This window comes from Halichoerus grypus, chromosome 6, assembly GCF_964656455.1.
Source record: "Halichoerus grypus chromosome 6, mHalGry1.hap1.1, whole genome shotgun sequence".
Taxonomy (NCBI): Eukaryota; Metazoa; Chordata; class Mammalia; order Carnivora; family Phocidae; genus Halichoerus; species Halichoerus grypus.
In genome coordinates, this window is record NC_135717.1 from 178,442,314 (window position 1) to 178,466,818 (window position 24,505).

At 55.6% G+C, this 24,505-nt stretch overlaps 1 protein-coding gene across 21 annotated transcripts; it reads right to left on the reverse strand.

Moving 5' to 3' along the window:
* Positions 1–98: 98 nt before the first annotated feature.
* IL17REL (interleukin 17 receptor E like) lies at positions 99–24,209 on the reverse strand. 21 transcript variants are annotated; one of them, XM_078076785.1, is made up of 16 exons: positions 24,043–24,209; positions 19,741–19,768; positions 6,091–6,240; positions 5,759–5,868; positions 5,382–5,496; positions 5,095–5,139; positions 4,714–4,853; positions 4,458–4,529; positions 4,323–4,377; positions 3,729–3,892; positions 3,618–3,662; positions 3,278–3,335; positions 2,998–3,080; positions 2,704–2,784; positions 2,454–2,511; positions 1,047–1,224 (listed from the first exon to the last, which is right to left on the reverse strand). In XM_078076785.1, exons 1-16 carry the CDS (start codon positions 24,157–24,159, stop codon positions 1,199–1,201), a joined length of 1,347 nt encoding a protein of 448 aa, XP_077932911.1. In that variant the 5' UTR covers positions 24,160–24,209; the 3' UTR covers positions 1,047–1,198. The 21 variants fall into 21 exon arrangements, 18 of the variants coding, with proteins under 18 accessions (XP_077932900.1, XP_077932902.1, XP_077932899.1 ...); XM_078076782.1 differs by having other exon boundaries at positions 2,917–3,080; XM_078076781.1 differs by having other exon boundaries at positions 2,704–2,737; positions 2,840–3,080.
* Positions 24,210–24,505: the final 296 nt, after the last annotated feature.

The following is a 24,505-nucleotide window of genomic DNA, read 5'->3' on the forward strand; positions in this document are numbered from 1 at the left end:
TACACCTGGGCCCTGTAATCTTCCCCGCCAGCCCACTTGCGCCAAGGGGCTACCTTGCCCCTCAGACCCCATCTGTGTCCTCAAGGGAAGAGGTGAGCTAGGTGGACAAGTGTTTACTGAGTGTGGGGTGCACTGGCTTGCCCCCCCCCCCCCCCCGCTTGCCGGGGACAGCAGCTGCCATAAAGGGAAGGAGAAGGAGGGAGAGCGGAGCCAGGCCCTGGGGGTAGGAGGGCGTTTGCAGATGGCAGCACAGCGACCGTCTGGGGCCAGGCCTGGGGCGCCCTCCCTGGGCGCACGGTGGTCAGGCAGAGGATGTCCAGCCTCCGATGATGGCAGCTCAGGAGAGGCGGCCTGGTGGTCCTTGGGAGCCAGCATGACAGTCTGTGGGGCACATCTGACAGCCCAACTTCCGGGTGGCCCCCGACCTGGGGTGTGGAAATCCCACTGCAGGGCCAAGGGTCCCTCTGGGGTGGCCCTCGGAGAGTGTGATACTTGGGAGAATGGCACATCCCGGCAGGGGCGCCTGAGGCCCCAGGAAGTGGCCAGCCTTCCCTGGACGGGCCGGGCTGGGGGGCCAGAGAGTGGGTGACCTGAGCTCTGGAAAGGCTGGTGCAGGGGGTCAGGTGGATGCCCAGCCTGGGCAGTAGGGGCCACCCAGCATGGGGACCGCGGTCAGTATGGGAGTGCTCTGGGCGGGAGCTGGAGGTGGTCCTGAGCCAGCTGAGCTGCAGACCGTGTGGGGTCCCACTCTGCTCTCCAGAGCCCTGGGAAAGCTCTGGCAGCCATCAGGCAGCGGCCAGGCCCTTGTCCTCGGGCCAGGGATGGTGGCCACAACCACAGGCGGTCCAGAGGGAGGCCGCACCAAGCTGAGACAGGGCAGGTCAGAGGCCAGGCCATCTGGGAGAGAGGGCAGCCCAGCCAGCCATTCTGTAGGCCTTCACCAAAGGGGTTCAGGAAGGGGCTGAAAGTCCTTCATCTGACCCAAAGCCCCGGGCCCAGCCTGAGGGCCCCCAGGGAGCTGCGCCTCTGGGGAGCCGGAAGGAGGCTGGCCCCACAGCCTGGGTTCAGGTGAGCCACCTCCAAATTCGGAGGCCTGGCTTTTGCTGCCAGAGGCCTGGGGGCCCAGAAGTGAGCTGGTCTCCGCCGCACCCCAGCATTCAGCCAGGGCACTCGCTCGTCCTTGATGGGGCTCCTGGCCTCAGTCTGCTGTCCCCTGGGTGGCAGCTGGAAAGAGAGGAATGGGGGCGCTGGTTCAGCCTACCCAATGCCAACCTTGTCTGGGGGCTCACCCTCCTCCAGTCACCCCCCGACGGCAGCAGGAGGAAGGAGAGGGAGCTGCAGACCCCAATGCTCAGGGCTCACTGGGCAGGGCTGCCCAGCCCTGGAGAGCCAGTGCATGGCAGCAGGCCAATGTCCCGCCTTCAGGGGCAGTCCACCTGGACCCCAAAAGCAGGATGCACTCCCACTTGAGCCGGGCCCAGCGCCTCTGCTCTCCGGCCTGTCCCTGGGGTGCTGGGACCCACCCAGCGCGGCACTGGAGGCTCCGGCAGTGGCTGAAACCTGCTCCCAGGTCACCGGGCTGGTAGTGGGTGGAGCCCCAGTCCAGACACGGGCCCCCAGGGCGACGTCACCCTTTGGGCTGTGATCTGCTAGAGGGGACCTTTGCTGGGGAAGGGGACCCAGACTTGGCTGAAAAGCTCCTCTGGGGTTGGAGGAGGTAGAGGACACAGGTCTAAGAGACGCTCCCCAGGCTCTAGGGCGTTTCCAGTGGGGCAGGGGGCAGGACTGGGGCTGCCCTGGAGCCTGGAGACCTGGGCCCGCCGCTGGCCCCGCCCCCGCCCATCCCCCTGCGGGCCCCACGGCTCCTGCAGTCTACTCTCCGCTCAGCAGCCAGAGGGCTCGTGCCCACGCAGGTGCCGATCGATGCCTGCTCCCCACTTACATCCCGTCGCCCCTCTCAGGACCCCCAGGCAGAGGCCACCCTCCTGGGCCACACACGGAACCCCCATGCTTAGCTTTGTCTCCTGCTAAGCCCGAGGTCCCAGGAGTCTGGGCCTAAGTGACTTGGCTGGGTGAAGGGGGGCTGAGGGACATCCCGAGCTCCTGGACAGTTGGAACCAGAGCCCTGGTCAGGCGTGGTGGACGCTCAGGAAGTTCCTCCCCCACCAGTGGTGCAGTGACACGGGGGATGGGCGCTTGCAGTGGACCTCCAGGGCCCTTGACCTCCCAAGTCAGGGGTGGGGCCAGGCCGATCTGCCTTCGCCTTGGCTCAGAGCCTGGCCAGACTTCCAGGCAGGTGGCCCCTCTGTCCCCCACCAATGCCCAGTCTCCTGTGCAGGGCTCACACCCCCACCCTAAGCGTGGGAGACAGGGATCAGGCTCGGAGCTGAGGTTGGAGTCCAGCCCTCGGCCTCCCGCAGCCCTGGGGCCCGAGACCCAGCGGGGGCACTCACTGCACTGAAGGTCACAGAGCTGCTGGGGGGCGGAGAAGAGCACATCGGTCCTCCAGCCCTGTGGGCGCGGGGCAGCTCGGTCAGCCCAGCCTGCGGCCTCCCCCGCACCCTGACTGCATCCCCCAGAGCGACGGCCTGGGGAGGCTGCTGGGCTGACAGGCCCCCCGAGGAGCTTTGTTGGTTGATGACAGGGAAGCAGGTCTGGGACTGGAGTAGGGGGGTGGGGGCTGGGTGGGGCAGCACCACCCACCTGGATGCAGGTGCCGGGCACACATGCCTCGTCCCTGGGAATGTTCACAAAGGCGACCACAGGGTCAGCCGTGAGGTCCCCCTGGGTGGGAGAGGGGTCGGTCATAGGCAGCGGGGTGGGGGGGGGACTGGCTCACACAGCGGAGTGGCCTCCAGGGGCTGACTCAGGGCCTTGTGGACAGGAAAGGGGGCAGCCCCCTCCCACCGGGCTCACTGAGGCCAAGGGGCGGGCCGTGGCCAGGAGAGCCGGGCGGCAGGCGGGGGGCCGTGACTTCCTCTGGCGACACAGGTGCACCTGGAAATGGGCAGCGCTGGGCGAGAAGAAGGTGACCCGGAGGTGGCCCTGAGAAGCTGCTGGCTGGACGGTCATCTTCCAGGCTGTGGGGTAGAGGGCTGAGGCCCAGCACCGCCCCCCCCCCACTTGCCCTCCTCCCTGCCACTGACCCAGCACCCTGTCATCCCAGCTGCCTGACCCAGACGCATCCCGGGAGCAAAGCAAAGGGCGGTATTTCCTGCATCCGCAGGGCAAAGGCCCCAGGCCCGCCTCCCGCCCTGCCGCCCTGTGGACAGCTCACCTTGGAAGCCTCGCTGGTGGAAAGGGCACCTCACCCAGAAGCCCCGGCTGGTGGAGAACTGCAGAGAAGTCTTGAGGCCTAAGGCCGTGGCAGTGTGCGGGGCTGGCTGGGGGCTGGGACAGGCTGGCCTCCTTCCCCCGGGTTCCCTTAGCTCCACCCTCAGACCAGGATGGGGGTCGGAGGGGTTCCTGGGAGGCGGCACCCCAGGGCTGGGCAGGGTCTGGGAGTGTGTGTGGCTGCATGCCCCTGCCCCCGAGCCCCGGACCCCTCCACCTCCTCCTCGCCACCGCGCATTACGTGCTGGTCGCGCACAGGGCAGGCTGCGGCCTGGCCCACTCACCTTCAGGCAGAGCTGGGGCTGTGTGTCCACCAGCGGGTACTGCACCTGCGGGGGCTCAAGTCAGGCCCCCGCCATCCACGCCCGCCCCCGACCCCGCCTGGGGGTACTCACCCTGCCGTGTGCCGGCCGGCCGGAGCGCTCCAGGCTGCGGCAGAGGGCCCCTGGCCCCGGGCGCCAGCACAGGCTCACGTGACCACTCACGGGACAGGCAGGCTCCCAGCTCAGGGCCTGGTCCCCCGGGTGGTAGCGGATGGCGTCCCACAGGGCCTCTGTCTCTGCAGGGACCCTCGCCCAGGGGCTCAAGTCAGCGGAGCCCCCGCCCACGCGTGTGTGCGTCCCGGAGCAGAGCCGAGAGCGGGCAACCCTCCTCCGCCCCTCGGACAGCCGCTCTCCGAACACTTGCTTCTTGCACGCGAGCCAGGCCAGCGCGCGTGCATCCGCGTGCACCGGGCGCGTGCATCCGCCCCGGGCGCACACGCGCTTGCGCACCCACGTGTCTACGCACAGACTGCCACACGAAGGGGCTTGCCTGGGACTCACCTTTGGCTACATGCCGTCCACGGCAGGCTCACGGGGGCACGGGGCCTGTCCGCACGCTTCCTCCCCACTGCGTCCCCCTCCGGCTGAAGCCGGCCGGCCCCCACCCTGCCGGGCACGGCTGACCTCCTCTCCCCCCACCCCTACTCCACACCATAGGGCACTTGCCATCTTCGAAGGGACAGGCCTGCATCCGCACGGCGTCAGGGGTCGCAGACCAGCCCTGCGGGAGGGGCTGGGGTCAGCGCAGACCCTGCCCCCCCTCTGTCCCCTCCCGGCGGTGAAGGCCACACTCTCACTGACCTCAAGGCACAGGCAGGGCAGCTCTTGACTGTAGGGCAGAGACACGGTGCGGGACATCCTGTTCACTGTCACCTGCGTGGAGTTGAGGGCTTAGGGGCTGGGGGCCCAGTGGGTGGGACTGGGCCAGGCTGGGAAGGCCTGAGGTGGGGGGAGGGGGAGGAGCGTGGTCTGGGGGGCTGGGCCGTTGGGCGGGACGTGGGCAGGGGGGTGTGGTCTGGGCCAGGGGGCGGTGTCCAGGGCTTGGGCCTGGGCTCACCCGCACCGGGGCACCCACATCCTCGCAGGTGAACCACTTGAGGCAGAGCCGGACGTAGTAGTCGGGGGCCCCGGGGGCCTCGGGCACCTGGACCAGAATGACCTTGCGGCTGCGGTCCACCCAGTAGGAGAACTTCTCCGCTATAAAAGGGCGGCAATCCGGGGCCACGCTGGGACTAGTGGTCATCAGACAAAGGTCTCCACCCGTCCTGAGAGCCTCCAAATGGTGACCCCTTGCTAGACCCAGGCATTTGGGAGTTGCCCACCTGAGGACCCATCATGACTTCCCAAGTGGGGCGGGAAGAAGACCCCCATGGGAGGGTGTGTGGGGGTCTCCCCAGGGGCTGTGGGGCTGCAGTCCCACCTGAGGACGGGGCCTCACCAAAGCAAACAGGCACGTTCCTCCCCACGTCCTCGTCTCTGCAGTCTGCAAATGGCACAGCAATGGGGGACCCAGCCACTCTGTCCTCAGCAGCTGTACCCTAGTCAAGCCTCTGCCCTTGTGCTTTACAGAAGTCTCTCCTCTCCCAGGGAGGCTGTGCCCCCAAGTGAAGCGAAAGGCGCTTGCTGCGAGCTGCCCAGCATGGGGCTCTGCCTCCTACCTCAGGGGTCCCACCCCAAGTTGTCCCTAGTGGCAGCTGTACCCGGGCCCGGCCCATGAGCTCCCACCTTTCACATGGTACTGCTTGTCCAGCTGGACCCCACAGAAGTGGGGGACGGTCTTCAGGGTGACGTAGAGGCTCTGAGCCACACTCACTTCGAAGCAATCAAAATGCACCTGGAGCTGGGCATGCACAGGTGTGAGCCAGGTGGGCATGCACAGGTGTGAGCCACGTGGACCTGGGGTCTCTAGCTACCCATCCCTGGCCAGGCCAGCTGCACCTCGCATAGCTGGAACCCAGGAGAAGGGTCCCCTGTCCTCAGGCCTTGGGTGGATCGGGTGGATCCAGGAAGGGAGGGCAGCCAGGAGCAGCCAGGAGACAGCTGCTCCTGCCTGGCAAAGGCTTGGGGCAGGACCAGCAGGTCTGGGTCAGGCCTGGCCTCACCTGCCGCCCCACCTGCCGTCGACGGGAGGCCCTGGAGACCCTCACACTCTGACACTGAGTCTCCTGGGTGTCGAGATTCATGGAGCAGGCCTCCAAGCCCCGCAGGCTCTCTGGGTGAAGGGAGGGGCCAGACAGAGCTGGTCAGACCAGGGCAATGAGTCCTCTTTCTTCCCCTCCTCTCTGGGAAGTGCACTTAGCAGGGTCCCCCAGCCCCACCCTGCCCCTCCAAGTGTTGTGGGGTTAAAGGAGCCGGGAGCCCGCCACCCCGCTTCCTGGGTGTTCCCACCACCACAAGCAGCATGGCCCCCCCCCCCCCCAAGGCTGCCTCTCACTATGCAGTGTGAGGGAAGCCTGCACAAGCAGGAGCAGGGAGCAGCCCTCGTGGGGGGCACACTTCATGGCAGTGGAGAGTGTCAGGGCCTTCAGGACCGACGGGGACATGGACGTGGGGGGTTGCCGGCAGAAGCTGTTAAAAATGTTCCCTGGGGAGGAGAGAAGGAGGGTGAGTGCCACAGGGCTCCCCAGTGCCTGGGTAAGGCTTTGTGGGTGGCCCGGCCAGGGGAGGGAGCTCTGGTAGGGCATGTCTGGGGAGGGGTCCTAACTATCTTGCCGCAGTGCAATCAGCGAACAGTGGACCCACCCTGGAGCCCGCTGTCTTCGGGCGTCAGGAGCGGGGCCGGGCTGGGGAGCAGACCTGAGCGTTGGGGGCAGCCGGCATGGGCTCAGGGGGCCGGCCTCCTGACAAGCTGGCAAGCCCATTGTCACCCTTCAAAGGCCTGCGGGGGCACCTGGGTCATGACCCCCAGGTCATCGGAGCCCAGGGCTCTGTTCACAGGCCAGCAGCTGGACTGGCGCAGCTGAGACTGGCCCCGGGCCTCGGTGGAGCTGGGGTCTCACTTCCAGGCACGGGGCTGAGCGCGGGTGTGGCCTTCGCTTGGCCAGGCTTGCAGCTGAGGACTTGGAGGACAGCGGGGTTAGCTCCGTGAGCCGTGGAGCCCTGGGGAGGCCTGTGCCCCACAGCGTCAGCAGCCCAGGGGCCCCCCCGCACCCAAGGCTGTGGCCCATCTGCAGGCACGAGAGATGGCGTCCAGGCCTGGTGCTATGGGCGGTGGAGGACGTAACCCCGAGGTGGGACCGCGTGTCCAGGAAGGGGAAGGGGTGTGTGCTCAGTGGGTGCTTCGGGGGCCCAGAACTCCCAGGGGCCCCCAAGGCAGACCCTAGGGGATCTGTCAGGAAGATCTCGCTGGGGCCAGAACTCCAGGGGAAGTGCCGGCACTACGGAGGAGAGGGAGCCCCCTTCAGACCAGGCCAAACTGCTAACTCGCAAGTGAAGGGGGAACAGAGCAAGATGGCGCATCCAAGACGCCTCCGCGGAGAGACTGAGGCCGAAGTGGACGCTCCTCAGAGGCCCCAGCCCTGAACTGAGGCAGGACTTGAAGGTGCAGAGCAGCTGCCCCTCCTGGGGCCGGGGCCACAGGCTGTTTCTGCTCCAGGACCTTCTCCAGCGACATGCAAGCAGGTGGGCTACGGAGAAGGCAGGTTGCCCCAAAGCCAGGTCTTTGCAGGAGGCAGTGGGGCTGGACGAACATGCTGTTAGTACTCGCCGTGGAGCCTGTCACCCGACAGAGCTCACACGACTGGCTTCAGAAAGAGACTCAAAGGGACAGCAGGAATTACAAGACCCGAATATGTTCATGGGAAAGAAATCCAGTTCTGTGGATCCCACTGTGGCCTAGATGGAGTCACGGAGATCAGCTTTACCCTCCTGCCTGACACAGCCTGGAAAACCAGGTAGAATACGTGCAGAATGGTTTCAGGACACAACTTGATGAAAACTAAACTCACAGATCCAAGTTGGTGAGCGCTAAGTATAAGAAAGATGGAAAAAATTACGGGGCACACCATGATCAATTCGCTGGAAGCCAGGGGCAAAGAGAAAATTGTAGAAGCCACCAGAGGAAAAAGACATGTTATGTAGAAGGAACGAAGGACACGAGAACAGCAAGTTTCTTGTGGGAGAAGGCGGAAGAGCCCCCAAAGTGCTGAAGACAAGCCTGCCAACCGGGAGCTCTACCACAGGGAGATGTCTTAAAATAAAGGGTAAATAAAGACTTCTTTAGCATACAAAAGCTGATGGAATTCCTCATCAGAAGATCCACACTACCAAAAAAAAAAAAGTCGTGGGATGGACCCCCGAGTGTCAGACTCTGCACTCAGCACGGAGTCGGCTTGAGATCCTCTTTCCCTCTCCCTCTATCCCTCCCACTCGTTCTCTCTCTCTCTTTCTCTGAAATAAATAAATCTTTAAAAAATAAAATAAAATATGTCTGGAGAGCCTCCCAGTATTTGGAAACTAAACAATACACTTCTAAATAGCCTTTGGGCCAAAGAAGATATGAAAAGGGAAAAGAGAAATTACTTTGAACTGAATGAAAATGAAAAGACAACATATAAAAACATTTGGATGAAGCCAAAGCACTATTTTTAGGGGGTGATTTATAGCACTAAACTCCTATATTAGAAAAAAAAATCTCAGGGGTACCTGGGTGGCTCAGTCGGTTAAGCGTCTGTCTTCGGCTCAGGTCATGATCCCGGGGTCCTGGGATCGAGTCCCACATCGGGCTCCTTTCTCAGCGAGGAGCCTGCTTCTCCCTCTGCCCCTCCCCCCTGCTTGTGCTCTCTCTTTCTCACTCTCTCTCCCAAACAATTAAACAAATAACCTTTAAAAGAAAAAAATATCTCAAATTAGTGACCTCAGCTTCCACCTTAAGGAACTAGAGAAAGAAGAGTAAATGCACCTCCTTAAACTAATGCTAAATTACATGTCAATTATATTTCAAACTGGAGAAGAAAGAGTAACAAAACCCAAAGTAATCAGAAGAAAAAAAATAAAGATCAGAGTGGAAACCAATGAAATAGGAAACAGAAAAGCAACAGAGAAAAGTCAACGAAAGCATATGTTTAAGAAAAAAATACTACCAGTTCTACATGGATTTTTCCAGAAAACCAATGAAGAAGGAATAGTTTGGAACTCATTCGCTGATAACAAAACCTGGCAAAAACATTACAAAAAGAGAAAACTACAGATACCTCATGGCCATAGAGTAGAAACTCTAAACAAAATTTTAGTAAATGGAATCCAACAACATATAAAAGGATAACACATAATTACCAAGTGTGGTTTGTCCTAGAAATACAAGATTGGTTCAATGTTAGAAAATCAATCACTATAGGGCAATCCTCTCGGGTCCCCTCCCTCTTTGGGAGCTTTGTACTCTCACTCAATAAACCTTGCTTTGCTGCCTACCAAAAAAAAAAAAAAAAAAAAAAGAGAGAAGAAGAAGAAGAAAGAAAAAAGAAAATCAATCACTATAACTATGTTAACAAATTTTGAAAAACACATATGATCATCTCAATAGTCATAGCAAAATTATTTTACAAAATTCAATATCTATTCTTAAAAAAACTCTCAGCAAACAAGGAATGTAAGGAAATGTTCTCAATCTAATAAAGGTCTTCTATGGGAAACCTATAGTTAATATCATGTTTGCCAGTGAAAGAAAGATTGTTTTCCCCTAAGATCAGGAACAAGATCAGGATCACTGCCCTGATCACTTCTACTCAACATTGTATTAGAGATCTTAGTCAGTGCAATAAGGCTAGAAAACAAACTTCCTTTTCAGTTTGGAAAGAAGTAAAGCTGTCTTCATTCACAGATGACATAGTTGTCTCTGTAAAAATATAATGGAATCTACAGAATGAGTTTAGCAAATGCAAGAATCAAGATCAATATACAAAAATACGCTATATTTTTGTATACTAGTAAAGAACAATTGCAAATTGAAATTTAAAAAATACCATTTACAAGAACATAAAAATATGAAATACTTGGGAACAAATTTGACAAAAGAGGTATAAAATCTATGCCCTGAAAACTACAACATATTGCTGAGGGAAATTAGAGAAAACCTAAATAAATGGAGAGGTACACTGGACTCATGGGGCAGAAAATCAAAATTGCTAAGATGTCAATTCTCCCCAAATTGATCCATAGATTCAATGAAATTGTGATCAAAATCCTCTTTGTAGAAGGCCTTTCCCCCCCCATAAACTGACAAGCTGATTCTAGAATTCACTTGGAAATGCAAAGGATCTAGAATAGTCAAATCGTCTATGATAAAGAAGAACAAATGTGAAGGCAAACACTGCCTAATTTTAGGACTTACTATAAAGTAATCAAGTGCAGGGATGAGGACAGTGTGGTATTAGCAACAAGATAAACAAATGGATGGAACAGAATAGAGTCCCCGAAAAGACCCACCCATGTATGGATGGTTGACTTTCCACAAGCATGCTAGGCTGCCCACTGGGAAAGGGACAGTCTTTTCAAAGGATAGTGCTGGGTCAACTGGATGTCCATATGCAAACAAACAAAAAAGAACTTTAATCCATACCTTGCACTACATGCAAAGGTCACTCAAGATGCACTGCCGATTTAAATGTAAAATTTAAAACTATAACACTTTAAAAAACTGGTAAAAAAAAAATCTTTGTGACGTTGAGTTAGGCAAAGATTTCTTAGCTACAACACTGAATCATGACTGTCAAAGAAAAAATTGATAAATTGGACTTCATCAAAATTTATCTTTGAAAGAGAACGAAAAGACAAGTCACAGGCTGAGGGAAAATACTTGCAGATCGTCTATCTGGTAAGGAACTTGCATTCAGAATCTGTAAAGACTTCTCCAAATTTAATAATAAGGAAACCAACAACCCAGTAAAGAATAAGATCTGAACAGATTCTTCATATAGAAGATAAAAGTGGCCAGTGAGCACATGAAGAAATGCTCAACATCAGTTAACATTAAGGAAATGCACATTTAAACCACAATGAGTCAGTATTAAGTATTAGAATGGCAAAAATGGACAGGACTGACCATACCTAGTGCAGATAAGGATGTTGAGGAATGAGAATCCTTGCACACTGCTGGTGGGAGCATAGAATGTCACAAACACTTCTTTAGAAGTTAGATATGCACCTACTGTATGCTACAGCCATTCCGTGCCTTGATATTCACCCAAAATTAACAAGAAAGGCTTGTCTACGAATGTTGATAGTGGTTTAATTTTTAGCAGCCCAAAACCCAAGTGTCCATCAACAGGTGAGTGGGCAAACAGACGGTGGTATAGCCATGCAAAGGAACGGGGTTTTGACACGACACACGGAAGAATTGAAATACCATGATGCTGAGTGAAAGAAACCAGACACAAGAGTACCCCTGCCTGATTCCATGCATATAAAATTTTAGAAAATGTGAGCTAATCTCTATGGAAAGATACGTGGTCGTCCATTATCCTGACTGTGGTAACAGTTTCGCAGGTGTACACGTATGTAAAACCTTAGCACATCGAATACTTGGAATATATACAGTTTGCTTTCTGTCAATTTATGTCAATAATGCTACAGGGGCACCTGGTGGCTCAGTCAGTCAAGCGTCTGACTCTTGGCTTCGGCTCAGCTCATGACCTCAGGGTCATGAGATCGAGCCCCACATTGGGCTCCGTGTGGAGTCTGCTTGAAACTCTCCCTCTCCCTCTGCCCCTCCGCCTCCTTGGGCATGTGCTCTCTCTCTCAAATAGATAAAATAAATCTTTATTTATTTATTTGAGAGAGAAGGAGACTGAGAGAGCATGAGCAGGGGGAAGGGCAGAGGGAGAAGCAGGCTTCCCGCGGAGCAGGGAGCCCGATGCGGGGCTCGATCCCAGGACCCCAGGATCATGACCTGAGCCGAAGGCAGATGCTTAACTGACTGAGCCACCCAGGAGCCCCAATAAAATAAATCTTTAAAAAAATAATGCTATAATGTAATTTCCTTCTTCCTGCCCATCTACAACGTGTGTAAGAAGGCGGAGAGTTTCCAAACTCCTCCCCAGGATCGGTGAGATGTCATACTGAGCTTGGCCTCATAAGAGGGGGTTTCTCCCAACTCAGTTTAAGTTTATAGACGATCAAAAGTGGGAAAAATAAAACAATAAAACAATAATTTTTTTTTAAAAGCTTTAAGCACACAGAGCACAACTGTCTTCACCCCCCATGAGCTTCTCTTCACCATGTCCTCAATAGCCAGGGTGGCAGACCAGGGATGGGCGAGGGGGTTGCAGGCTCCTGACACCTTCTCCTCCCAAACTGATGGATATTAAACAAAAAATGAATAGCTGAGCTGCCTTTCATGATCACCATGTGCGGGCAGTTATAAACAGAGTCAGTGATCAAATCCTCGCCTACTGGTCCAAGTTCTACACAATTGCCCGCATCCGGCATGGCCCCTGCCCTGTGTCCTTGGCCCCCTGATGTCTTGGAGCCGACGCGAGTACTGTGGGATCTGATGGACTCTGAGCCTTCGGGAGGGAGCCTGCCCAAGGGTAGTGCTGGAGGCAGAGGAGGGGCCACCGAAGGAGGCGGCCAAACCTCCTGCTGTCCGCAGACTTCATGGTGAAGCCGAGTGCTCAGCCGGTACTGTGGGGCCTGGTGCGGGGAGTTCTGTCCCAGGCCTGATGTTCCCTCGCCACAGGGGCCACCGTGGAGCTTCGCGCTGCATCCCTAAGGGAAGCCACCTGCTTCAGAGTCCTCTTCCCACCCACAGGCACCTCATGTGTGTGAAAATGTCTTATTCTCTGCAAAGAATGAGAAATCCACATCTCTTGACCTTTTCTGGGAGAAAAAAGAGCAGATCTACTCCAGCCAACCAAGAAAAGGACTAGAACCAGAATCTAAAAAAAAAAGAAAAAAGGTAGAGCCGTAGCAGAGAAAGGCTGGTGGGGAACCTGGAGTATAGCGAGCTATAGAGAGGGACAGGTGCCTATTGCAGACTAAAATGTGTCAGAACAGGCTCTTGTCCCAAACTAGCTGACAGACTGGGGAGGATACAGAGTGAAGGAGAAGAGGTACGAGCATATGCTATGTCATCCGTGGTGCAAAACAGGGAAAACAACTGATGTCACTCCGTGGAAATCATCGTGAACCCAAAATTTATCATGAAGACTCGTGGGAATCTCCCCGTGGGAGAAGTAAATATATTCGGTCTTTTCAAAGATTTAAAAAACTGTCGCAGAGTCTTACTATAGGAAGGCTTAACAGATGTATTTTAAAAAGGAGAAATGGGAACTCAGAAGGAAGAAGTGGGTTACAAAAGGGAACAGTGAACCCAGGGATTGGTAAAACTTGGTGGTGAATTTAAATTCCTATCGACAAAGGAAGAGGAGGAGAAAGAAAGACTTTCGTGTGTTTAAAAACAAGTTGGGAGTTTCGTTTCCCATAATACGCTAGACCAGGCTATTTGGACCAACTCTACTGCTGAAAACAACCAACACTGGAGAAGAGACTAGGCTTATAAAAAGCTTCACGAAAACTTGTGAAAGCTGATGAAAGAATCAGGATCATCAGGCCAAAGCCTGAGAAACGGCAGAGGGATGCACAGGAAACCACCCCTGCCGAGGGCATCACGGAGCTCCCCCACTATCACCCTGGGTCAGGGGCAATTGGGAGGAACCCCCCAACCCCGGGCCCCGTGGGGTGGCTACTCTGAGCACGCAGGGAGGAACGGAGAGCTTCCCACAACCTCTGGTGGGCCTGGGTGCGGGTTCCCAGCCCTGGTTTGCATCTCTAGGAAGGTCCAAGAGACCTCAGTCTGTTTTTTAATGAGAAATGGTCCTGACAGTCACACATGACCTCTGAGTACCACTCAGAAACAAAGGGGAATCTGGTCCGAGGGGAACCTCCTTCGTCCTAGGCCCTGGGGACACCACGAGTCATTTCTGGAGGGCACTGAGCGGGCATATTGCAAGATACACTAATATGGCAGAAAGCAAAGCACGAGAGCAGAAATGACAGGCCACAGAAAGCCCCACAGAGCCTTCCAGTGACACACGAATCAGATGTGCACTGCAGACCAGCCACCCTAAGACAAGCTTGAAAGTATGCGCGGTGGGAAACAAAAACTACGAAGAGAGACCAAGCATGTTCACAATAAACAGAGTTTCTAGAAACGAAACCCACAGAAATAGAAATTAAAAATGCAACAAATGACTTCAAGAGTAGACTGGACCTCACCAAAGAGAGAATTAGTGAAGTGAAAGATCCCAATGAATGATCCAGAAGGCCGCAGAGAGACAAAAAGACGGAAAATATAGCAGAGACATTAAGAAATGAGGAGAAAGAAGTAAAATGGCCAAGATGTCCCCAAGGAAGGGAAAGAGGACAGACAGGGCTGATGGCTAGCTTTTCAAAGGCTCACAGAAAAAAGTAGAAGTATAGGACAGTCTCCTGTTGAATATTGCAAAATCCTACATAAAACTTTAGCAATTTGATTTAATAATATATTAAACATGACTGGATAGGATTTGTTTCAGGACTCCACGTGCAGTCAACATTAGAAAATCTATTAGTACATTTCACCTCATTGAAAGATTAAAGGAGGAAAACTGTATGATTATTTTCACAGATGCACAAAGTTTTCATAAAGTTCACTTCCTATTCATGATAAAGAATGTTTAAAAAACACTGGGTGTTATACACAAACAACGAATCATGGAACACTACATCAAAAACTAATGATGTAATGTATGGTGACTAACATAACATTAAAAAAAAAAAGAATGTTTAAAAAACTAGGAAAAGAAAGGCACTTCTTTGTCTAGATGGAAGCCATCTATTTCAAAGGCCCCATAAGCCTGGTAATGACTGGTAAGCCTTGGGAGTCAATCCCATAAATATCAGGACTAAGATGAGGGCTCCCTATTCAACACTGTCCTGGTGATTGGAGCCAGGTCCATAAGACCAGAAACAAACATGGGTTTATAAACTGTTAGTCATCATTTACAGAATACGTGATTATCTATATACAAAATCTTAAGAGACTCAATGGGAAATCTATTAGAAATAACAAAGAGTTTTTAACAAATGTGTTGGATACAAGATCAATATACCAAAATAGCATTGCTTTACACCAGCAAAACCAACCAGAAAATATGATAAAATAAAGAAACCATTCACAGTATCCTTCAACCTCTGAAGAACATAAATAAAAGCTTTGAGGAAGACCTAAACAGTTGGAAAGGCGTACGATCCGTGTTCATGGTTGGAAGACTCAACTCTGATGAGATGTCATTTCTGTCTCAAATTAATCAATGTATTCAATGCAAGTCTGATAAAAATGTGTGATATTGTGACTTATAATAAGAAATACGTATTGGTCTGTGCCCATTATCTGGTACAGGGATCCTAAAACCCTTGGAATTTCCCAAGACCTAAGAGCCAGCAGGGTGTCTTTTGTTGTTCATAACAAACCACTTTCAACCACACCTGAGTTTATGAGGTAAGTTTTGGAAAGCCCCTAAGGATGGGGACTGGTTGCCAGGGAAACCAACCACATGATGACCTCTGTGGAGGAGAGAGGAGCTGGAAGTCCAGTCAATCACCAATGGCCAATGCATTTATCGATCGTGCCTCTGTAAAACCCTCCATAAAAACTCTGAAGGACAAGGTTTGGAGCGCTTTTGGGTTGGTAAGCACGTGGAGATGGGAGAGTGGCAGCCCCAGGAGGCATGGGGGTCTCCGTGCCCTACCGCATCCCCTCTACCTGGTTTTTCTCAAATTACATCTTTTTATAATAAACTGGTTACCTAGCAAGTAAAATGATGCTCTGAGTTCTGTGAGCCAATCCAGTAAAGTAACTGAACCGAAGGAGGGGTCGTGGGAGCCTCTGATCCGTAGCCAGTTGGTTACTTGCTGCTGGTGTTTGAAGTTGGGGGGCAGTCTTGTGGGATGAAGCCCCTAACCTGTGGGCTCTGAGGCTAAACCGATGGTCTATGTAACTTGGAACTGAGTTAATTGCTTGGTGATATTAAAAAATACACACATTGGCTCTCTCCAAAATAAATAAATAAATCCTTTTCTAAAAAAATGAGGGGGCACCTGGGTGGCTCAGTCCGTTGAGCATCTGACTCTCAATTTTGGCTCAGGTCATGATCTCAGGGTCCTGGGATCGAGCCCCGCCATGGGCTCTGCACTCAGCTGGGAGTCTGCTTGGGATTCTCCCTCTCCCTCTGCCTGCTCCCCCTTGCTCACACACTCTCTCTCTCCAAAATAAATAAATACATCTTAAAACAAGACACACATTGGAAAATACGTCCCGAAACTCTCAGTAAACTTGACAATCAAAAATTCATATTGAAGAAGTGAAGGCGTACAAAATGCTAAGACCCTTTTAAAAAGCTTTTTATTGTAAAAATGAAATTTAGATACTGAAAAGCTCACCAAAAAATCATAGCTTTGTGAATTATTACAGAGCAGATGGGCCAGACAGCCGGTCCCCAGCTAGTCCAAAAGCCCCTTCGCTCACCCCAGAACCAGCATGCTGACTTCTACAGTAAAGACTTCTTTGCATTTCTTTATGGTTTCATCACCCAGATGTGCCTCTTCACACACTAGAGTTGAGGCTGTGCCTATTTTCCAAACTTGGCCTATCTGGTCTGCCGCTTTGCCTCCATGTCTCCTCCTCCTCGCAGAATCAGGCTCTGTGAACTGCCAGGCGTCTCGGGGTGCAGCTCAGCACCCATCCTCAGACCCCTGTATTTCTGGCCAACCGGGCAGCAGGACCCAGAGGCCTGGCTGAGCTCAGGGTCCAGTCCTTTGGCAGGACTAGCGCTGGTGTCAAATGCCTGCAGGAGGGCGGCATCCTATGTCTGGACCTGCGCCATGTGTGATGCTAGCTGTCACCAGCACTCGGAGACGCAAAACAGTGATATCATTTTACCGTTTTGTTTCCACTCATCAGCTGGAATACTTACTCCAAGCTGGCATTCCCAGAAGAAAGACAGGATCAAGGCTTCATTCCCAGTTTTCAAGGTGATGAGTTGGTTCCCTGTCATCCACAGAAGGTGAAGAGTTCTCTTTATTTTTAAAAAACAAGATCATCATGAATACCTGGGTTTACCCATGGGTTGCAATTTATTGCAATTCTTATTTTTTTTTTTTAAATCTCATATGATATCCTCTTGGCTAACGGGAGCTTCTTTAGGTTGTCTCCAAGTACTTTTTTATTTTTTAAGATTTTATTTTTAAGTGTTCTCTACACCCAGGGTGGGGCTAGAACCCACAACCCCGAGATCAAGAGTCACTTGCTCCTCTGAGCCAGCCGGGCCCCCCGAGGACTGCTGACACGTATCATTGACTTTGAGAGCTTCTGTGCTCTCTGGCACGACAGATGTCCCGGGTTCTTCTTGTACATTCTCTGCCCCAGGCTGGGAGTCAGCCACTTCTCTTGGAAGCCCTGCCTGGTTTCTTTTGCTGGGAAATGGTATTTGATGACCACAAACTGGACAGTAGGGAGGTTCCTAGCATTGTAAGTTGTCTGCTCTTTTTGCTACATGCCCAAAAAGATTTTTCGCTTTCTCTTTAAGATCCGGTCATTTTACTAGAATATGTTTTGGTGTTTCATATTCAAGATCCATATTCTTGGGTCCATGGTTTACCCTTATAATACCCAGTTTCAAGAAAAAATTTTAATCTCCTGAGAACTGTAGTTCTTAGTATTTTTTCTGTCGCCTTAGGTTTTTGTTTTTTTTTTTTTTTTTAAGATACTATTTATTTATCTGACAGAGAGAGAGACACAGCTAGAGAGGGAACACAAGCAGGGGGAGTGGGAGAGGGAGAAGCAGGCTTCCCGCGGAGCAGGGAGCCCGACGTGGGACTCGATCCCAGGACCCTGAGATCATGACCTGAGCCAAAGGCAGACGCTTAACGACTGAGCCACCCAGGCGCCCCTGTTGCCTTAGTTTTCTTCAGCATCTGTATTTTGGACATTCTTGGCCTATCTGCAACACTTACCATTTATTCAAACATCATTTTAATCTTTTTTTTTCATTTCTTTTTATTTTTAAAAATGTCCTCATTTTCTTCTTGTATTTCTGTTGGATGTTTAATATTTGGTCCATTCACTCTTGGGTTCTTCTAATGTAGTCTTCATCTCTGAAGTTATTTTTCCTTTATTTCTAATTCTGTGTGTTGTCACCTCACTTCCGAGAATTTCTAATTTTTCTCATATGCATCATTTTCGTGAGTATTGAAAATTATTTTGAAATGAAATGTTACAGTTTGGGGATTTTTTAGCATGTCTTTCTGGTGCACTTCCATTGTCTTTGGCATGTTATTTCTATTTTTCATTATCATGAACTGTCTGGAATTTGTCCTTGATACCATTCCGCTGATTCTGTCCCTTCGGAATTCAAAAGCGGGAGGCTCGGTTCCGGCCGCCTTTCCAGCCGCACAGCGCCCTCTCCCGTCGTGTCCGCGCAGCGTTTAGAAGCGGGCTGGACGGCTTCGCCGGTTTCTTAGCTCGTCCCCCACCCGTCCACCTCTCCGTCCACGTCCGTCTGTACCTCGTCTCTCGCCTCTGCTGTCCTCGCTGTGCTCAGTCTTGGTGGCACCCCCATCTCCCCCGTGTGGGGCCGTCTCACCAGGGGTCCCGGAGCTGAGGGGGCGCCGACTCCCCGCTCCCGCCGCGGGTCTGGGGGGGGGGGTCAGGTGCGCTCTCCCGCTCCCGCCGCGGGTCTGGGGTGGGGGGTCAGGTGCGCTCTCCCGCTCCCGCCGCGGGTGTGGGGTGGGGGGTCAGGTGCGCTCTCCCGCTCCCGCCGCGGGTGTGGGGTGGGGGGTCAGGTGCGCTCTCCCGCTCCCGCCGCGGGTGTGGGGTGGGGGGGTCAGGTGCGCTCTCCCGCTCCCGCCGCGGGTGTGGGGTGGGGGGTCAGGTGCGCTCTCCCGCTCCCGCCGCGGGTGTGGGGTGGGGGGGTCAGGTGCGCTCTCCCGCTCCCGCCGCGGGTGTGGGGTGGGGGGGTCAGGTGCGCTCTCCCGCTCCCGCCGCGGGTCGGGGGTGGGTGTCAGGTGCGCTCTCCCGCGGGCGCTCCCCGACGGCTGGGGCCCCCGCCGTCCCCCGGGCGCAGCCGCAGGTAAGGCCCTTCCCCTGGGGGCGCGGGAGCGAGCCGCACCTCAGTGCCACCCTCTCACCACTCAGTCTGCACCTGCGGGTTCAGGGACGCAGGCACACACGGTCGCCGCGCTCGCCGCACAGTTTAGGAAAAGAAGGAGCAAGGAGAGGTCGGAAAGGAGCTGAGATCAGAGGCGTCAGGGAGGCGCCGCGCGGCTGGAAAGTCAGACCCAGGCTGAGCAGTTCGCGGTGCGGCCGCAGATGGGTCTCCAGGCAGCAAAACATTACAGTTGCGTCCCTACCTCACACCACAAGTGGAAATAAACCCTATGAATTAAAGAGCTAAATGAAAACAAAATGTTAAAACCTTTAGAAGTACAGCGACGCTGGAAACATACCTACCACCTCAGGGCAGGGAAGAATTTCTTAAAAGATCCCCCCAAATCCATAAAGCCCCTTAAAGAGGAGACTGGTAAATATGATCACATCAAAGTGGAAAAGTTCTGAATGGCCTCAGGAGGCCAAAGGGAAAAAGAGGGAGGAGCTCTGTGAGGCCAGGAGCACTCCGGAGGGACATTCGCAGCAGAAGCCCCCAGCCCCAGCCCCACCCCGGGGTCACCCGGGTGCAGCAGCAGCCACGAAAGAAAGACAACAAAGCTATGGTTAAATGGGTGTCATTTTGCATTGGACAAAAATGCAGAAGTTGATAAGGGGAAACGGGGGTTTCCATATATTGCTGGTGTGTCCACTTTGGAAAAAAAGGTGGCGTCCTCCAATTAAATAGGAATGGGACTTCTATCCGGCAGGTGCACAGCTGGGCGTGAAGTGGGGGCCTTGCCCATGTGCACCAGGTGCTGGACAGGGACACTGGGGGACACTCTGTCCTGTGAGGCGGGCAGGGGGAGGCCAGTGGAGTGGCAAGGAGGACAGGGTGACCCTGCTGACCAGGGTGTAGGAGGGCAGGAAAGGCAGCTTGTTCCCATCTGCCCGAGATGTACTCACGGCTCGCTCGGCTCTTGCAGGTGAAGCCCTGGGGACAGAACAAAGAGAGGGTGAGAGGTCAGCCTGGCCACTTTCTGTCCTACCCCTGAATCCAGCCCCAGCGGCCAGGAGAGTCACATGGCCCTTCACTCTCTGCAAGGGCCTGGGGACGGGGGTGCCACGGTCCAGCCCAAGGCCCTGCAGATGGTGGTCATTCAGTAAATGGGTGACCTGGACCCCATGGACTGGGGAGCCCCATGTCCCCAACTACATTCCCAACTTCTGCTGCTGGCATGGGCCCACCCATCCATTCTTTAGGGGAACACTGGTTGAGTACCTCCTAGACACTGATTAGGTGCTGGGGTTCTGGAATAAAAGAAAGTGGGGAAAGAGCCTGCCTTTGAGGAGCCCACATTCTGAGATGCGGACACATTCCAGAACGTAAGCAACTTACACTTTATGTTAGATGTTGAGAAGGGGCGAGGGGGAGGGGTATCAGAGGAGCCGGGTGGGGGGCTTGGGGGGCCGGCAAATCTGCAGGCTTGCTCAGGGGAGACTTTGTTGAGGAGGTGACGTCACGCGAGCTGCCCGGGGCAAGGGCAGCGACCGCATGTGAAAAATCCCTGTCCAGGCTGTGTCCACCCCCGCCCCCCCACCTGATGGAGGGGGCCCGCGGGAGAGGGGCCTGGACTGGGGACCAGGTTCAGTTGGGGCTCATGGGTGGCTGGACGGCCAGCCTGCGGGCCTCACTTTGGTGGGTGGGCGGTGCTGCTCCACAGCTGAATCTGGGAGACTGAGGTCAGGGCGGCTGCCCTGGGGGCCCACAGGGGCAGGGTGGCCGGGGCCCTGGGGCGCCAGACTGCTCTGGGCCCGCGCTCCCCAGCGACACCACAGGGCAACAAGGAGCAACAGTGATGTTGACCCTCTGCTCCCTTCCCGGAGGAGAACTGACCCTTCCAGGACCCAGGAAGCAGCCACAGCTTTGGGGGGGGGCGTCTGGGCAGAGGGCCTGCACTTCGGGTAGCACCCAGGTGGGAAAAGTGGGACTCCAAGCCTGTCTGCTCCTGCCCTTGGATCTGTGGACATGCCGCGACAGGTGGTTCCATCCCTTTCTAAATACTTTTATTTCGGAATAGTGCTAGATTTACAGAAGAGGCATGAAGATAGTCCTGAGAGTTTGCCCGAAGCATCGGCATCTTACAGACTGATGGTGCGTCTGTGAAAACTAGGGAACCGGGGCCCGTGGGGGACGGCTAAACCCCCGCACCGTTTGGACTTCTCCCAGTTTTGCATGTTTTCTGTTTCTGTTCTCAAGGTCTGTTTTCCCTTTCACACCGCTTAGATGGAAGGGCTGAGCCCACCTGGACACCCTCTCCTCAATGCGACTGGGCAGTCCCGGGGAGCACAGCGGCCCAGGGGTGGGAGGGCAGGAGGGGGCAGCCCAGTCCCGCGAGCCCTAGAGACGCGACCGGCAGAGCAGGACAGGGCCCCATGTGCAGCCCTGAGCGCGTGCGGGAGGGGCAGTGCTGGGGTCCTCGGCCCCCTCACTGCCTCCCTCAGCCTTGGCATCCACTATCCTACCTGCGACCTGAACCTACTCCCCCCAGTCCCAGAGCTCAAAGACAGAGAGGCCCTGCTGGTTGCCCCAAGGTTGAGGGCATGCGTGTGCCCTGGACAGTGGGCACCGCCTGCCTGCCGGGGCCTGCCCTGTGCCCGTGCCCAGAGCCCCCATAGCCCTGGAGATGCGGCAGCGTGGTGTCTAGTGGAGGGCTGGTGGCTGTGGTCTGGCGGTTGGCCCTTCAGTGCCCAGACCTTCTCCTCTCAGGGACACAGGAAGAGTGACCAGCAGGGACAAAGATCAGGCCAAAAAGCACCTGTGGGTGGCCCAGGGTCCCGGTGTACCAGGAGCTCGAAGGGAGCCGGGAGTGGCCGGGGGGCGCAGGGGAGAGGGCTGGCTGCGTGCCCAGGGGCCCGGAGGGGGGTCCGGTCGGAGAAGTGGCCGCACCCCCAGCTCCCTGGGGCTTTCCGCTGGGCTTCTCGGGGCTTCCCGTGCCAGGCGTGGAGGCTGTCTGTGGGGAGGGACACCCCCACCCCCACCCCAGGCACACGTCTTGGGGCGGGACCTGAGTTCCCTCCCCCACCAGCACCCGAGCTGCCCCCGGGCCTCAGCTCCAGCTAGAGGAAAGGACCTGCCTGGGTTCCTGCTCCATGTGGCTCCCCGCCTGCCTGGGCCGGTCCCCTCCGCACAGCCCAGGATGCTGGGACCCCCCAAGCCGCCAGGCAGGGCCCCCTGATGTCCCCATTCAGCACCCAGGGCCCCTGCCCCTGACATAAGCATCGCCGGTGCTGTGATCTTCTGCCCCTGCCCCCCCAGCTCTCCCAGTCAGTTCAGCGAGAACGACTTTTCACCGAACACTTGCCAAGGCCCGGAACAGTCCTCCTGTGGGCGCCTGTGGGCTGGAGGGGTCTCTGTGCAGGCGTGGGGGAGGCCAGAGGCTGCCTGTCCCCTGGCTTCTCCAGCTCGAGTTGGATCCCTCAGCGGCAGCCCCCATCAGCTCCCTGCCTGCCTCCTCCCCACCCCCAAACCCCTCCGGGCAACGCCTCCAGCACCCCTCCCCCACCCCCTCGGGCCCGGCTCCCTCCCCCCCTCCCCCAGCCCCACCCGCAGCAGGGCCCCCAGGGCTGCAGCTCCCAGGCTCCGTCCAAAGTGGTGCCCAAGCCTGGCCCTAACTGTGGGGTCAGCAGCAGCAGGGCAGAGAGTCCCTTTCCCTCTGTGGCTTGCCCTGTCCCCCCTCCAGCCCTCCTCTCCCCTTACCTCTCCTTGCTTTCCCTTGAGGATTCTTTCTCCTCCTCACTGCCTCTGGGTCTGGGGGCTCAGTCCTCTCCCAGCCTGTCCCAACATGGGACCTCGCTGGTGCCTCTTCCCAGCCCCGCTCGCACCACCCAGCTGCCCCTTACCATCAGCTCTCATGTCTGACGGGCTTCTCAAACCCCACATTTCAAAACCAAGTTGCCTTCCCCAAAACCTGCCCCCCCAGGCCTCCCACCTCACGAAACATCTCCAGCAGCCCAGACCTAAAGTCATGTTCTAGAGTCCACTTTGATTTCTCCTTGTCCACCAGGATCCCCAGGGGATCCAACTCCACCCGCAAAGTGCACTCAAAGCAGCTCCCTCCCATTCTCCACCTTCACTGTGGGACCCAGGTCACCCCCCAGCCTGGACCCAGCTGTTTCCTCTGCACCCACGGTTCCCACCAGCAGCCAGAGGGAGCCTCTCCCGGCCCCCCACAGGTCCCTGCACCTCTGATCTGAGCCGGTCCCCCAACCTCTGAGGCCCTGCCTGACCCCCCAGCCACCCCAAGCCTGCTCTGTCCCTTGCTGAGCTCCCTGGACCCTCTGCTGAACACACTCCCAGGGTCTGTGGAGCTGCTGTTCCTCCCTGAGGAGGATCGGGTGTCCCCAAGTGTCCCCCAGGGTGGCCTGGGCACCGCCCCCGAAGGCACACATGAGACCTCACCCCAGGCCACCCCTGGTTTTCTCAACAGTCATCACCACCTACATTTTGTTTTGTTGTGCACTGTACCAGTTAGAACACTGGTTCCCGAAGTCACGGGGCACAGAGCAGGCGCCCCAGGTTTCCTCCAGCCCATGCTCTTCAGGTTCTTTCTGTGCCCCTGTCCCTGCTGTGTCTCCCAGTGACCCCGGGACACCTTCTGGGCTGTGTCCCCACTGTGCCGTGACCAGTCTTCTGGGACCCAGGAGCCCTTTTTATGGCAGGTGCTGCCGGAACGCCTCCCTCAGGCAAGGTTGAGTCAGCCTGCCCTGCAGTGAAAAGTCCAGGGAGGCCGCCGTTTCCAAGCTGTGCTCACCCTGCGGCTCCCTCCTGTCCCGGAGGAGCACATTCCTGCAGCCTTTCCTTAGCAGGGTGTCCACACAAGCCCCGACACCGTCCCACGCCCAGCACCTTGGATGATGAAACAGGGCTCGCTGAAGCCTTGAGGGGCTCTGGGGGGAGGACCGGTTGCGGGCACATCGGCTGGCCCTTCCCACTGCGGCGCTGGGCAAACAGGCCCTGGACCAGAGCTGCAGGGTCAGCCCCACACCTCCCAGGGGTCCCCAGGCCCCTGTGTCACCCACTGCCCCAGGGCCTCCTGCCCCCTTGCCTGTCACTGTCACTCATGTGCTGAGGAACCAGGCCAGTGCCCACCTGTGGAAGAACCAGGGCCCCTCAAGATGAGAGCCTAGGAGGTTCAGGCGCTCACGTGAGAGCAGGAAAGGCCGCCTAACCACAGGACGGGGGTCGCGGAGGGGGCAGGAGCTCACCTGAGAACAGGAGAGGCCACATTCTGCAGTCTGGGGGACAGCCAGGCTGTGGTAAGTGCTCCAGGTCAGGGAAAGGAACACCGCGGCCGGCCCAGCTAGCATCTGGCTGGCGTGCATGGGGGTGAGACTGCAGGATGCCCTGGGGAAGCTGCTCCTTGCCTTCCCAGCCCCAAAGACAAATGGGAGGGTCTTGAGTGAGTTTGCTCCCTGAGGCAGACACTCCCCATCCTGATGGAACAAAGCCCAAGTGGGCTGGCCATAACCACAACCCCATAACTTCCTGCCAGGTCCTGGCTTGTGCAATGGGGCCTCCAGACTCTGGCCAGATGCCCACGCAGTTTCTAGGATGCCAAAGGAAGCATCTGGAACCTTGAGTCTCTGGGGTTCCAGGTACCCAGGTTCCCCATGGGGCTAGCCGCTGGAGCAGGGCGCTGTCCCACATACCCCACGGCTCCTGGGTGTA

What these genes read in the sequence shown, in the direction of transcription:
- IL17REL (XM_078076773.1), bottom strand. Translation starts at nt 24,159, where the DNA reads ATGCACGCCAGCCAGATGCTAGCTGGGCCGGCCGCGGTGTTCCTTTCC. An exon ending in GGCTTCCCTCACACTGCATA is followed by an intron (nt 5,869 to 6,090) that starts GTGAGAGGCAGC and finishes CCCTTCACCCAG; the next exon opens with AGAGCCTGCGGGGCTTGGAG. An exon ending in GCCGGCCGGCACACGGCAGG is followed by an intron (nt 3,663 to 3,728) that starts GTGAGTACCCCC and finishes GAGCCCCCGCAG; the next exon opens with GTGCAGTACCCGCTGGTGGA.